Genomic DNA, 15991 nt, shown 5'->3' with positions numbered 1-15991 from the left:
TTATTTGTATCTTCCTCAGTTTCTTTCGTCAATGTCCTATAATTTTCTGAGTACAGGTCTTTTACCTTCTTGGTTAAATTTATTCCTAGTAACCTTATTTTTTTGTTGCAATAGTAAATGGGATTGTTGTCTTAATTTCTGTTACTGATAGTTCATTATTGGCATATAAAAATGCCAATATTCTGAATATTAATTTTGTATCCCGCTACTTTGCTAAACTCATTTATTAGATCTAGTAATTTTTGGTGGCATCATTAGGGTTTTCTATGTACAGTATCATGCCATCTGAGGATAATGACAGTTGTACTTCCTCCTTTCCAATTTGGATGCCTTTGATTTCTTCCTCTTATCTAATTGCTGTGGCTAGGACTTCCAGGACTGTGTTGAATAAGAGTGGTGAAAGCAGGCATCCTTGTCTTGTTCCTGATCTAGGGGAAATGCTTTTAGTTTTTGCCCACTGAGTATGATGTTGGCTGTAGGTTGGTTCTACATGACTTTTATCATGTTGCGATATGATCCTTCTATTCCCATATTACTGACATCACAGATGGTTGCTATCATAAATGTGTGCTGGATTTTATTTTTTGGTGTTTCATTGTGTGTGTGGGATGTTTGTGTGTATGTGGGGGGTTGGTTTTTGGTTTTTGCCCTTTTTTTTAGGGTGCTGAATTTTATCAAATGCTTTTTCTGCATCTATTCATATGATCATGTGATTTTTATCCTTCATTTTGTTTATGTAGTGTATCACATTTATTGATTTGAGAATATTGTACCAACCTTGCATCCCCAGAAAAAAACCCACTTGGCCATGATGTGTGATCTTTTTAATGTATTCCTGGATCGGTTTGCTAATTTAAAAAAAAAATATTGTTTTTTATTGATTTCAAAGAGGAAGGGAGAGGGAGAGAGAAAAATAGAAACATCAGTAAGAGAGATCAGCTGCCTCTTGCATGCCCCCAACTGGGAATCAAGCCCACTACCTGGGCATATGCCCTGCCCTGACCAAGAATTGAACCATGACCTCCTGGTTCATAGGTCATTGCTCAACCACTGAGCCACTAGCCGGGCGGTTTGTTAATATTTTGTTGAGGATTTTTGCATCTATGTTCATCAGGGATATTGGCCTATACTTCTCTTTCTTTGTGTAGTGTCTTTGTCTGATTTTGGAATTAGGATAATGCTGGCCTCATAAAAAGAGTTTGTAAGTCTTCCTTCCTCTTGAATTTTTTTTGTAGTTTGAGGAGTGTAGTGTGCATTCTTCTGACTGTTTGGTTAAATTTGCCCGTGAAGCCATCTGGTCCAGAACTTTGCTAGGAGTTTTTAAATTACTGCTTCAATTTCATTAGTTGTAATCTGTCTATTCTAGGTTTTCTGATTGTTCTTGAATCAGTTTTGGAAGATAGTATGTTTCTAGGAATTCGTCTATTTTGCCCAGGTTGCCCAATTTGTTCGCATATAGTTGTTCATAGTCTTTTCTTACAATCCTTTGTATTTCTGTGGTGTCAGTTATTACTTCATCTCTTTATTTCTGATTTTACTTATTTGGGTCCTCTCTTTTTCTTGATGAGTCTGATTAAAGGTTCATCAGCCTTGTTTATATTTTCAAAGAACCAGTTTCATTGTTCTTTTTTTTTTTTAATTTCTATGTCACTTATTTATGCTCTGATCTTTATTATTTCCTTCTACTTATTCTGGGTTTTGTTTTCCTTTTTCTAATGTTTTTAGGGGAAGGGTTAGATTGATTGAGATTTTTCTTGAGGTAGGCCTGTAATGCTATGAACTTCCCTCATAGAACTATTTTCGCTTTGTCCCATAGATTTTGGGTTGTTGTGTGTTCATTTTCATTTGTTTCCAGGTAGTGTTTTTATTTCCCCTTAATCTGATTACTAACCCAGTCGTTATTTACTAACATGCTATTTTAGCCTCCATGTGTTTAAATGTTTTTCAGTTTTTTTATTGTAGTTGATTTCTAGTTTCATTATTTTGGTCAGAGACGATGCTTGATAGGATTTTAATCTTGAATTTATTAAGGCTTATTTTGTGTCTTAACAAGTGATCTGTCTTTGAGGATGTTCCACGTGAACTGGAAAATAATGTATATTCTGCTGTTTTGGGATGAAATAGTCTATAAATATCAATTAAGTCCTACTAATTCATTGTGTCGTTTAGGTTTGTTGTTGCCTTGTTGATTTTTTTGTCTGGAAGATCCATTGGTGACAGTAGGTTATTGAAATCTCCTACTATGACCATATTAGTCACTCCCCTTTAATGTCCACTGAGATTTTCTTTTTCTTTTTTTAAAAATATATTTTATTGATTTTTTATAGAGAGGAAGGGAGAGGGATAGTCAGAAACATTGATGAGAGAGAAACACCTATCAGCTGCCTCCTACATGCTCACTACTGGGGATGTGGCCGCAACCAAGGTACATGCCCTTGACTGGAATCGAACCCGGGACCCTTCAGTCCGCAGGCTGACGCTCTATCCACTGGGCCAGACCGGTCAGGGCTGAGATTTTCTTTATATATTTAGGTGTTCCTATGTTGGGTGCATGTATGTTTGAAAGGGTTTTATCCCCTTGTTGGATTGATTCCTTTAGTATTATGTAGTGACCTTCTTCGTCTCTTGTTATGGCCTTTATTTTGAAGTCTGTTTTGTCAGATATAAATATTGGTGACCCAGCTTTTTTCATTTCCATTTGCATGGAATTTTTTTTCCATCCCTTCACTTTCAGTCTTTTTTATTTTAATTTTTTTTTTATTGATTTCAGAGAGGAAGGGAGAGGGAGATAGAGATAGAAACATCAATGATGAGAGAGAATCATTGATTGGCTGCCTCCTACACACCCCCTACTGGGGATCGAGCCCACAACCTGAGCACGTGCCCTTGACTGGAATTGAACCTGGGACCCTCCAGTCTTCAGGCCAACGCTCTATCCACTGAGCCAAACCAGCTAGGGCTTTTTAATTTAATTTTATTTTTTAAAATATATTTTATTGATTTTTTACAGAGAGGAAGGGAGAGAGATAGAGAGTTAGAAACATCGATGAGAGAGAAACATCGATTAGCTGCCTCCTGCACATCTCCTACTGGGGATGTGCCCGCAACCCAGGTACATGCCCTTGACCGGAATTGAACCTGGGACCTTTCAGTCCGCAGGCTGACGCTCTATCCACTGAGCCAAACCGGTTTCGGCAATTTTTTTATTTTTTTAAGAGAAAGAGAGAGAAACATTGATTTGTTGTTCCACTTATGTATGCACTCATTGGTTGGCTCTTGTATGTGCCCTGACTAGGGATGAAACCCACTACTTTGGCATTATCAGGATGATGCTCTACCCAACTGAACTACCCGGGCCTGTTTGTATCTCTTGTTCTGAAGTGGGTCTCTTATAGTCACCATATATATGGATCATGTTTTCTTATCCATTCAGCTACCCTATGGCTTTTGATTGGAGCAATCAGTTTACATTTAAGTTTATTATTGATAGGTTCTTATTTATTGCCATTTTATTCTTTATACCTGTGTTCTTTTCATTTTTAGCCATTTTTTCTTCTTAAAACATTTCTTGCAATACTGGTTTGGTGGTAATGAACTCCTTTAGCTTTTTTTTGTATGGGAAGCTCTTTATTTTGCCTTCAATTTTAAATGATAGCCTTGCTAGATAGAGTAGTCTTGGATTCAGGTCCTTGCTTTTTCATCATGTTGAATACTTTGTACCAGTCACTTCTGGCTTGAAGTGTTTAAGAAATCAGCTGACATCCTATAGGAACTCCCTTATAGGTAACTGTCTCTCTCTTGCTGCCTTTAAGATTATCTCTAGCCCTAGCCAGTTTGGCTCAATGGATAGAGCATCAGCCTGCAGAGTGAAGGGTCCCAGGTTTGATTCTGATTGAGGGCAGGTGCCTGGGTTGCGGGCTCGATCCCCAGTAGGGGGCGTTCAGCAGGCAGCCAATCAGTGATTCTCATCACTGATGTTTGTATCTCTCCCTTTCCCTTTCTCTCTGAAATCAATAAAAATATATTTAAAACATAAATAAATTAATAATAAAGTCGACGGAAAAATATCCTCAGGTATGGATTAACAACAACAAAAAATTATCTCTTTGTCTTTATTCTTTGCCATTTTAATTATGTGTCTTGGTGTGGATCTCTTTGGGTTCATCTTGCTTGGGGAAGTTTTCAGCCATTATTTCTTCAAACATATTTTCTAATCCTTTTTCACTCTCTTCTCCTTTTAGTATCCCTATGATGTGGATGTTGTTCTGCTTGATGGTGTCCCAGAGGTCCCTTAGACTTTCCTCAGTTTTTAGAATTCTCTTTTCTTTTAGATGCTCTGCTTGGGTGCTTATTACTATGTTTTCTTGTCCTCTAAATTCCTCTAATCGCTGGTTTGATCCTCTGCTTCATCTAACCTGCTATGGTTCCTTCTAGTGTACAGTAGAACTTTGATTATCAAACTTAATTCGTTCCAGATGGCTCTTTGAGTAGCAATTTGTTTGAAAACTGAATTTTTTTCCCAGTAGAAATAATAATATAAATTGAATTAATTCATTCCAGATCCCCAATGATTCCCTGTTTTAACCTTTTATATATACAGTACATGTCTAATGTACTATTTAATCTATAAACACACATTTCTTTTCTTAAATTTATCAACCATTTTTTCTAGCCTTAAAGGAATCACTTTCAGCACTAGTTCTAGGGGTGTCTTTCAGGAAGTCAGCATGAGGCATTTTTGCTTTTTTGCATGTCATTGCCTCCAAAATGTTGTCACTGGCTAACTGCTTTTCGATTATCCAAATCAACGACAGTTTTTCTACCTCTTCAGTTGCCTGTGATCATTGTTTCTTACACACTCTTGGCAACATTAGCACTCTTGAGGGCCTCTTTGTGTTTTAAATTTGTGCTAATTGTCCATTTCACCAGCAACAAAAGCAAAAAAAAAAATGTTTTCACAGCACAGTTTCCTGAGATGTTGACAACACAAGGTTTAGCAGTAAACTGACTTGAATTCTCTCCTATGTTTGTAGCCTGAGAGACAATTTTTTGTCATGATGATATGTCAGTATGAAAGGGTTGTTCAACAACCTAGACATTTTTTTTGAGATAGGAGATGTTTGAGAACCAAAATTTGATTGTTTTCATTTCTGATTTTTTTTCTATGTCCTTTTTAATGCTTAGTATCTCTGGGGGTTTTGTTTTTAAATATTTTCTTTTACTTATTTTTTAAGGATGGGAGAGAAAGAGAAAGCGTAGAGACAGAGAGAAAGAGAGAGAAAGCCTCAATTTATTGTTCCACTTGTTTATACATTCATTGGTTGATTCTTGTATATGCTCAGACCAGGGATTGAACCCTCACATCCTTGGTGTATAGGAACAATGCTCTAACCAACTAAGCTACCAAGTCAGGGCGTTATAGCTGTTAAGTTCTCACTGAGATCATCCATCCTTCCCCTAAAGTCCTTGAGCATCCTTATAACCATTGTTTTAAACTCTGAATCTGGTATTTTGGTTGCTTCCATTTCATTTAATCCTTTCCTTGGGGATTTCTCTTGTTCTTTTGTTTGGAGTATTTTTCTCTGCCTCCCCATTTTGTCTCTGAATATTAGGTAGATCTGCTATAACTCCCAAACTTGTTATGATGGCTTTATGGTGAAGGGCCTTGTTGGGATCAATGGCACAATCTTCCAGATCACCTGAGCTCTGTGCTCCAGGAATGTTTCTTGTGAGTTATGTGCACCCTCCTGTTGTAGTTGAATCTTGAGTGCTGTTGGCTCTTTCGTGAGTGGAGTTAACTCTTCAGGCTGGCTGACTATAAGGTTAAACCTTGATCACTGCATATGAGATGCTGTGCAAGGGTTGCCCCCAAGGCGGAGTTGTTCCCAGCAGGGTCTGGTGCCTGCTGGCATCCCTTTTTTGGGTGTACAGCTATGTGGCCAGTGGGTTGAGCTCTGGTGTGATCTGAAGCCCACCACTGGTTGTATTGATTTCAGTTCTACTTGGGCTGGGTTTAGGTACTGGGCAATGTCAGACGTTCTGTGTAACCAGCCTTGGCTACCTGTCTGGAACTACCATGCTATTCACTGTTTGTGGCTAGCATCTACTGGGCCTGGGTATATGTGGGAGGGACCAATCTGTGTATAAGGGTCAGCTTCCTCCACCTTAGAGCTGGGGGAAGATCTGTAAAAGGACTGAGGCTCCCTAAGGTTGCTTGGTCTTCCTCCAAAGCCTTCCAAAGAAAGACTGTAGAGTGGGCCCAGGCTGGCCATGAATCACAGCCTCTTCTATACATTTCGAGCTCAGTAGGGTAGGGCAGCTGGGATCAGGAGGATAGGGCTAGTGGGTCCCCTACTTGGGGATCACACAGTCAGGCACTCACTGAGGGGAAAGTGGACCCTCCTCCAGAGCCAAACCAGTCAGTCTCTGCCAGAGTCTCCAGTTCTAGCTCCCCGTGAAGGGCTTGCTGTAGGTTCAGGTTAGGTGTAGCCAGTCATCCCCTCTGCAGGAGCAAGCTCAGCTGCCCTGGGCTCAGGGTGACAGATCAAAAGAGCCTCCCATGGGGGTGATGCCAGCCCACCCCTAAGGAGGGGACTAAGCACTTTGTCTTGGTCCCAGATAATAGTCTCCAAGGGACTCACACTTTGAATGTCTCAGATCTAAGCCACTCTCCCTTCCTCCCATGGAACTGAGCCCAGCGGGGCAGAGTATCCAGGACTTGTCAAGGCTGATCCAAACAGTCTCCTGTTGGAGGTGGTTCCTTCAAGCCGGTGGGAGATGGGTGGGTACTTCTTCCTGGGGTAGCAGTGGCTGAACTTGCTGGAGAGATGAGAGTGTCCCCCTCCCCCACCCTGCAGTGTAGCCACACATACCCCAGCATCTGCCTGTCTGATTCCTGGACAAAAGTTTTTTTGGGAGACATGGTCTGAAAGTCCCAGCTCTGCAAGACACTCTGATATCCCTGCACAGCTGAACTCAGCAGGACAGGGCCTGCCAAGTGAGTCAACAGGTGGGGGGTAGGGGCACTGGCTGTAGGCTCAAGGTGGGGGAGACCAGCCTTCTTTCCAAAGCCACACAGTTTAGTCACTGTCTGAGTCTCCGCCAAAACCTCCCCAGAAAAATAGGGCCCCAAATGTCATGATGGATGCAACTAGCAGACCCCTCCACAGGACCTGAGTACAACAGAGTGGCCTCGCCAGCAGTTGGAAACTGGGCAGTGCACTCCCAGCCTAGTGCTGTAACGATAGAAGTGCTTGTCCCTGGGAAGGTGGCACCTGGGTCTCCCAGGCAGATGGAAACCACAGTGATTTTCACCACCAGATGCTATGTTCCCATCTCTATTGCTCTGAGTTGGGGATCCCTGAGTGGGGTTGAGACCCCACGCTACTGGAAGGAGGAAGTTTTGTCATAGTGATACCCCTCTAGCTTCTCAGTTGCCAATGCACCTGGGTGCTGGGGCCAGCCCTTTCCACATCTCTGCCCTCCTTACCAGTCTCTATGTGGCTTCTTCTGTAAACCCATGGTTATATGTCAGTTCAGCTAGCCTTCAGTTGGTTATCCAGGTTGATTGCTCTATACTAGTAATATAGCTAGGAATCTGGTTTGGGGCTGGGAGCAGGTGAGTATAGCTTCTACCTGCTCTGAAGCCATCTTATAATCTAGCTTCTAGAAATTACACTGTCCCTGCCCCTGGAGTACTTCGGCTCTAGACCAGCGGTTCTCAACCTGTGGGTCGCCAACCTGTGGGTCGTGACCCCTTTGGGGGTTGAACAACCCTTTCACAGGGGTCGTTTGCCTAAGACCATGGGAAAACACATATATAATTACATATTGTTTTTGTGATTAATCACTATGCTTTAATTATGTTCAGTTTGTAACAATGAAAATACATCCTGCATATCAGATATTTACATTACGATTCATAACAGTAGCAAAATTACAGTTATGAAGTAGCAATGAAAATAATTTTATGGTTGGGGTCACCACAACATGAGGAACTGTATTAAAGGGTCGCGGCATTAGGAAGGTTGAGAACCACTGCTCTAGACTGTCCCTTAACTTGATCTTGGGGAAGCAGGGTCAGGCCTGCCTGGTCAGTTTAAGAAGGCTATAGTTTGCCTCTTCTTGCCTGTCCCTCCTGTGTCGGTCCCCTCACTGGGAGGGTGTGCTTGGTCCTCTGTGGGTCTGAGGGTGGAGGAACACAGCCAAATCCTGAAGAGACAGCTCTGGGGCCCTGTGAAATCAATGCTGGTGGGAGACACAGGCTCTTTGTCCCCCATCTGATAGCTTACCATCAGATAGATTCCTTGTTCTCTTTGTTATTAAAGCCAGTAAGTTCATTTTTCCCCCTCATTTTAGAATTTTCAACTGTATATTTTAAAATAATGCTTGCTTGCTATTAATTTTGAGTTGTGATTCCTTTTCACCTGTGAGAGGGAAAGGAACAGAAACTTGAGACAAGTAAAAGGAACCCCAGAAGGTGACAGTCTGTCCCTGGCCCATGGTGGGACCAGGTGGGATGGGATGCAGGAACTTTCTATTTCTAGGAAGTACTGGGAAGTTAAAGGAACTACTCAAAAAACTTTTTTTTTTAGTATACTTTTATTGATTTCAGAGAGGAAGGGAGAGGGAGAGAGATAGAAACATCAATGATGAGAGAGAATCATTGATTGGCTGCCTCCTGCACACCCCCTACTGGGGCTCGAGCCCGCAACCTGGGCATGTGCTCCTGACCAGAATCGAACCTGGGACCATTCAGTCCGCAGGCTCACTCTCTGTCCACTGAGCCAAACAGCCCAGGGCTCAAAAAGAACTTTTGTCAGAGTTACTTTTTAACCCTAACACTGACATGTCTTGACATTTATTTAAGGTTTTAGATGCCACAAAGCGATTAGGCTGTGAAGAAATGGAAGGATATGGCCCTCTGAAAGCTCATTCATTTTTTGAATCCATCACATGGGAGAATCTGCATCATCAGACACCTCCGAAACTCACCGCTTACTTACCAGCCATGTCGGAAGATGATGAAGACTGCTATGGAAACGTAAGCTGGCTCATGTGTGTCAGAATAACCCAGGCAGAGATGGATTCTGCTTGTCATACTTTGTGAAAATGGTTCCTCTGTGCTTAGGAAGTTTGTGCCCATCGACCACAGGACTCTGATTCATGGGATGAAGGGCTCAAGGGGAAGCCGGCATAGATCTGGACACTTTGCAGCCCAAATCTGAGTCTCTTACTGAGACTGAGCCCTAAGTGGCTTTTGTCCATGAGTCTGCCCCGAGTACAGGTCATCAGGCCCTGGGGTGGTCGAGTCCCTTTTTCTCATTTTTTCTAGATAATTTTTACCCATAGGGATTGAACCAGAGGCAGGTAGTGGGTGAGGGAGTCTGGAGCTAGGGGAGCAGCACCCTTCACTTTTTCCCCTGGGCTCCTGGTGCTGTGTCTCCTGGTGGGCATCTTTCTTCTGCTCTTGGCTGGTGTTTTAATAATCATATGTCTAAAAACATTCTGGAATGCTTCTGATCTTTCCAAGAGAAGCCTAGGGTGCTGTTGCTTTGAACTTTTTGGGACATGGCATTGAGGATGGACATTGGTCAATGTCAGCTTTTAGTTCCTGGTAAAAGCAGGAACTGTGGTACAAGCCCAAGGGCTGTAGCACCTGGCATGTGTGGGAAGTTGTAGTCACAGCTTGAACTCAGATGTAGGTGTAAGTACACTTTGTTCTTTAAATTTTTCTTATGGAAGCCTGTGGAATTGGACAGAGGAGTACAAGGAGCTGCAGTGCATCCACCATCCACCTTCAAGTGTTTTCTTATCATCATTGATAGTCCATTTTTCTGGCTTGAGTTCTGTCACTGTGGCTTATTCTAACCAGTTATGTGTAGAGTTCCACTTTAGTTGATGTGGGAATTCTAGACTTTAAGAGAGTCATCCAGAGCCAAATTAAAATTATTACTGGTATCACCTCTCGAAGATCAAGAGCTCCTTATGTCTCCTGCTTATTGTTGTAAGCAACACATCCCCCTTTGCTTATCCTGAAATATCCTTTGTGCCCAGACTTGAAGGAAGCCTGACCTGCTTCCCCATTGCAGTAGCTGCGGCCTCCGTGTTTGCAGACTGCAGAAGGCTCATCCCCAGGACTTCCTCCCCCGGCCTTGTTATTCCTAAGGCACAGACAGTAGGAGTATGTTAGTGTCTCCAGTCCAGTGCCTTTGGCAGGAGTGTCCAGGGAAGCAGCATGTTTGGCTGACTGAGCTCTAATGGAGCTGAGCTCTGATGGAGGGCGCAGCTGTCTCGGATCTCAGTGTCTGGGGAGCTCAGCTTCATGTAGCCTGTGTGTGTATGTACATGTGCGTGTTTGTGTATGCGTGTACACACACTTGAGTGTCTTTTTAGGCCCTCTGCTGTTTTATTGCCTTCGACATGTCAAGAGCTCTGACTTCTTGGTACTCAAATGTTTCCATCTCAAACTGGCTCTACAGGTTAACAACTTATTGTTAGGTGGCTCATCCTCGGCTTTGAAGGCTGTGTGGTTTGAAAGCCTTGGAAAGTATTCAGCCTGAGCTCCCTATACCACCCTTCACAGTTGGACAGTTTAGTGAACCTTGAAAAAGACTTTGACCTGGAAAGGTAATCAAATACAGAGAAAACCTGCTCAAGGAGATACTCCCTTAATGCAGAGGTAGACATGTGTCACAGGAGACAATCTCACCACCTATGAGGCTCCAGGAGAGTCTAGTGTCCTTTTCAGCAGGAAGGGGACTTCCCTGTGAATGAGAGGAGCAGAAACTATCTTTATTCAGGGAGTGAAGAGAGCAGGCACCCTGTTCTCATCTGTGTTCCTAACCCCATGCTGGTGGCTCATGGTGATGCTCATGTCTGGACTCCAGGTGGCCCCTGGAGAAACGTTGAGTGTTCAGCACAGTCTGGTGTTTCCTCACTCTGCGTTGGTGAGCACCTCCACTCCAGCCACTGTTACTCCTTGTCACCTGTCCTTTCTAGGTTTGGGGTTTGTGCTGCTCGTCTGTACTAGGTGCTGCTGAGGGGAGAAGAATGGAGTGCAGAGATAGAGCACCTGGAGCTTTCCCTGGGACAGTACAGTGGAGCCCCCAAGATAGGACTCACCTAGCAAGCAGTGGTCATGGTGGTCAGCTAGCAGTTCCACCATGGGAGCGAGGCAGTCCCTGCATTGGAAACACGCAGGGGTCTGGTTCTGAATTCCACACTGGCCCTCAGGTTGTGACCTTGGGCCCATTCTGAGCCTTATTTCCCTGTTGCAGAAATGGAGATGGTGGTAACAGTCATCTCACTGGCTTCTCAGGTTTGTTGAGACACCCACAGAAGCTTATGGAAGCCTCTGTAAGCTGAGAGACACTGCCCAGAGGTGGCCTTGGGGCAGTTTTTAGAGAGGAAGTGGAGAATGCTCCAGGAGGGGCCCCAGGAGTGTCAGTCACTAGGGTCACTCCTACCTGGGAGCCAGTGGGCAGGGCTGAGGCTGCTGTTGAAGCTGTGTGAGCACATGGGTGAAGGCTGCTTGGGCAGCACTTGAGGAGGGTGCGCTCTGGGTCTGCAGGAGGGAGTCGTCCCTCTAGAGCAGCGGTTCTCAACCTGTGGGTTGCGACGCCTTTGGCGGTCGAACGACCCTTTCACAGGGGTCGCCTAAGACCATCCTGCATATCAGATATTTACATTACGATTCATAACAGTAGCAACATTACAGTTATGAAGTAGCAACAAAAATAATTTTATGGTTGGGTCACAACATGAGGAACTGTATTTAAAGGCCCAGAAGGTTGAGAACCACTGCTCTAGAGACACGGAACTTGGAAGGATGCACTGCATTCTCATCTCACCTGTTTCTGGTGGCGTCTTTCCTTTTCCTCTTTGTTAGCCATGGACAGGCTGGGTGCCCACTTCTCTCCAGGTCTTTGCTGGGGCTCCCTGGCCCGTTCAGCAGCCTAGGAGTGTGCGAGTACATAGCCCCTGCCTTTTGGTACATTTGTGAGTCATTCCATTTTCTGTGTCACCAGTGTTTGTAGTTTTCTCCAGAATAGCAGGCAACTCTGTCTATATCAAGCTTAATTAATCTTTGCTGAGATGAAAAGGAGTGAGTATATTTTTATTTTTAATTGAACTCAGTCACATTGGAATATATAATGACAGCCATAGTCTCAGAGACATAGGACCACAGGGCTGAAGGAGGAGGGCTCGGAACTCCTGCCACTGAGCCTCTGTACCCCGGAGGGTGGGTTCCCTGGGCCCATAGGTGCCCATCCCTCCTCTTCCCAGAAGGCATCCTAATCCCCTCGGGGGGGGGGGGGCAGCATGGGGGCTTATAGAAGTTTCCCTTCCTGGAGATGAAGGCTGAGGGTTAGCTGCTCTCTGGGGTGAGCATCTTCTCATGTTCACCTCGGAAAGAGGGATCCAGACAGGCAGGATCCAGGCCTGCCTTGATTTAGTGGCCAGCCATCCAGTGGAGGAGAAAGAGCAGCCCACACTTAACAGGAGAAGCAGAACTGGGCTACAGCCCTGAGGCTCATCTCCCACCTGGGCTTTGAGGCCCTCAGGCCGTGAGCTTGCTGGTATAGCGTAGGTCAGAGTGTTGTCTGCATCTTTGGACCTTAGGGAACATTAGGCGCTGTTCTCACTTTTCCCTCTTCTCTGTGCAGTACGACAATCTCCTGAGCCAGTTTGGCTGCATGCAAGTGTCATCGTCGTCATCCTCCCACTCCCTGTCTGCCTCAGACACGGGTCTGCCACAGAGGGCGGGCAGCAACATCGAGCAGTATATCCATGACCTGGACACTAATTCTTTTGAACTGGACTTACAGTTTTCCGAAGATGAGAAGAGGTTATTATTGGAGAAGCAGGCCAGTGGAAACCCTTGGTAAGAATTTATAGGCATAAGTAGTACTCCCTTTAAAAATGCAGAGCAGAATACAGGGAATGCGAGACACGGTAAACAGAGAAAGCAGGCATCCTAGTCTTCATTACCGCTGCCTATGAGGCTCCGCACCAGCTCACTCCTCCCAAAACTGCCAATAACACTCTGGGGTGAGGCCCCTCAAAGCGTCCAACTGGAAGTGGGTATTAAGAATCGTTGGGCAGGGAGTGAGTGCGTTTGGGACTCAGCAGGCCAGGCATCTGTGTTCGGACATGATTCACCGTGATTTAATAACTGCTGCTCCTTGGTGAGATGTTTGGGGTGTTCCAGGGGTTTTGCTGTTGTAACTCATCCTCTGCACGTAGTTTTTCTCACTTGTCTGAATATTTCTTTAAAGGTGGAGTCCTGGGTGGCAGGTGGAGTGAAAGTGCACATTTAAGAAGGCAGTGCTTTGTATGTGCAGTGCCTGTGAACAACCCCCATTTCCCTCACGGTCATGCCGACCCTTGAGCATTTTGATGCTCTAAAAACAGGGTCATGTGAATTTGCATTTGATTTCTTATCAAAGCAAGCATCGAGATACATTGGCCATTTGTATTTACTTGTCAAGGTACTTTGAGTCCTTTGACTATTTTTTTTATGTTTTGCATTTTTTTTAAGTTGACTTTATTTTTTTGTAAATCCTCACCTGAGGATATTTTTTCCATTGATTTTTAGAGAGGGTGGAAAGGATGGGAGGGTAGGGAGAGAGAAACATCGATGTGGGAGAGACATGTCCCACATGTGCTCCAACCAGGGCCAGGGATCAAACCTGCAACCCAGGTACATGCCCTTGACCAGGAATCGAAATGGCGACCCTTGGTGCATGGGCTGACCCTGAGCCATACCAGTCCTGGGCTTCCATAAGGTTTAAGAGTATAAAGAGGTTCTGAGTTCTGAAGGTTTGAGAACTGGTGTTTATGAGCAAACTGGCCACTTGTTCCTCCTCCACCTGCGTAGAAGCCAAGTATGGAATTCCCTCCTGAGGTGGTCACATCGGGCCTCTAGCAGGCTCACTGGGCTCTCCTGGGGTGGCTGTGTCCTGAAATGGCCCTAGCTTGCTGGTGGCTTGCATCCTTGAAACAGGTGTTCTTGGAGACTGGGTGGGGTGGGATAGGGTGATGAGGAGAGGACCCTGGCTTTGGAATCAGGAAATCCTTCAAGGGGGATTTTACACTGTCACCCCTTGTGAAATGCCTGTGACCAACTTGAGATCCTCAGCCCCTGCATTGACATCTGTAATGAGGTGATGATAAATGTGGCCTATTGTAGAGGGTTGGGTGACAGGCTGTGTATGATCTCAGGGCTATGGTAAAGCCTCTTGTGCATGCTAACTATATGCCAAGAGTTAGATATATCCTTAACTTAGGTCTGCTTTCATCTTTGAATCTGCAGACTGGACCTGCCAACTGCCAGAGAGAAAAAGGTGCCTAGTGTGGGGGTAGGAGTGTTTTTTTTCAGGAGAGTAGGAATTGACCTTTTGAAATAAAAAATCAAAAGGATTCTCTTAAGTAAACTTGTCAAAGTGGGTAACTAGTAGCTTGTTTAACCTAATTGGTTAATTAACCAAACGAATAGGCTATGGTATTGACGCTAATAAGGGAGCTTCTGACCATCTCTGTCTACTCCCTTGAGTCCTGCCTCCTGGATATACCAGAGATCTACCCCAGCATTCGCTCTTCACCATCTGGAGCACCAGTGGCTCTCCTGTGTCCTGTCATAGAGAAGCCAAGATAGGTGGCTGTGTGCTAGCAGGCATGTGTGAGAGGGAGAGAGAATGTGTATCCATGTGTGTTGGAGGGGCTTGTGCCTGTCAGTGGGGGTCCTCACTCTGCAGGGACAAGGAAGGAGCTCGCATGTTTCTGTGTGGCGCCAAAATGTTCTGTTGCTGAACCATCTCATGGCTTCCGATTCACAGTGTGAATAACAGTTGTGAAGGTGGGTGCTTCTGGTCTTTGCTTGTCTTTTGTTCCTTAGGATAGACATTATTTCCAAATTACCTTTTCAGCAGGCCCTCCTCATTTCAGGCTATTTGTGCCAGTGCTGAGTGAGACCACGCTTCCACAGCATCCACGTGGCACTTGCCTGCACCCCAGTGCGTCTCCGTAGAACACATGAAAGTTTCTACGGAGACGCACTGGGGTGCAGGCAAGTGCCATGTTTCTTTATTTCTTTTTTTAATTAAAAAAATTTTTTTTGGTTTTTCTTTATTTTTTTTAATCCCCCCCTGAGGATATTTTTTCCTTTTTTTTAGAGAGAGAGAGAGGAAGTAAAGGGAAGGGGAGAGAGAGGGACAGAAACATCAATGCAAGAGAGACACATCAATTGGTTGCCTCCCACATGCTCTGACCAGGGCCAGGGTTGAACCTGCAACCCAGGTACGTGCCCTTGATGGGGAATATGCTCTAACCACAGGGAAACTGGCCAGGGCAGTTTCTTTATTGAGAATTTTTGGGGTCACTTAATTCCTCCTTTGGGAATTTCCAATTTGTATCCTTAGTCGTTGAGGTGGTAAGCCTTTTATGTCAGTCCCTTTGTAGATGCTCAGTAAAGTACAGATGGTTGTATTTGCTGAATGTTCTCCAGTGTGTTTGCTTGTTAATTTTGGTTATTTTTGTAGTTAAAGGTTCTCTTTGTTCTCATGCAGTCATGTATGTTACTCTGTATGAAGGAGCTCGTTTTGTTTCCAGCTTTAAAAAGGAACCGCTCCCCGGCCCGCCAGTGTGGCTCAGTGGTTGAGCATGGACCTGTGAACCAGGAAGTCACGGTTCGGATTCTGGTCTGAGCACATGCCAGGGTTTCAGACTTGAATCCCAGTAGGGGGCATGCAAGAGGCAGCCGATCAATGATTCTCTCTCATCATTGATGTTTCTAGCTCTCTCCCTTTCTCTTCCTCTCTGAAATCAATAAAAATAATTTTTTTAATGATAATAATAGTAAATAAATAGTGGCCCTTCTCATGTAGGCTTAACCAATATCCCCTTCTTTTTTCCTTCCAGTTCTTCTTTCATTTGATTTAATATTTTATTTTTTTAAAACATTTTTTTAAAATATATTTTTATTGATTTC

At 44.3% G+C, this 15991-nt stretch overlaps 1 protein-coding gene across 1 annotated transcript in view; it reads left to right on the top strand.

The window, feature by feature from the left end:
- The window catches only part of PDPK1 (3-phosphoinositide dependent protein kinase 1), a 96055-nt gene that overhangs the window by 69504 nt on the left and 10560 nt on the right, over positions 1-15991 (top strand). Inside the window, 2 exon segments of the mRNA XM_059692800.1 lie at positions 8870-9043; positions 12669-12886. Coding sequence (XP_059548783.1) covers positions 8870-9043; positions 12669-12886 — 392 coding nt within the window.

This window comes from Myotis daubentonii, chromosome 4, assembly GCF_963259705.1.
Source record: "Myotis daubentonii chromosome 4, mMyoDau2.1, whole genome shotgun sequence".
Taxonomy (NCBI): Eukaryota; Metazoa; Chordata; class Mammalia; order Chiroptera; family Vespertilionidae; genus Myotis; species Myotis daubentonii.
Note: the sequence above shows the minus strand (reverse complement) of the source record. Positions and strands in the feature narration are given on the sequence as shown.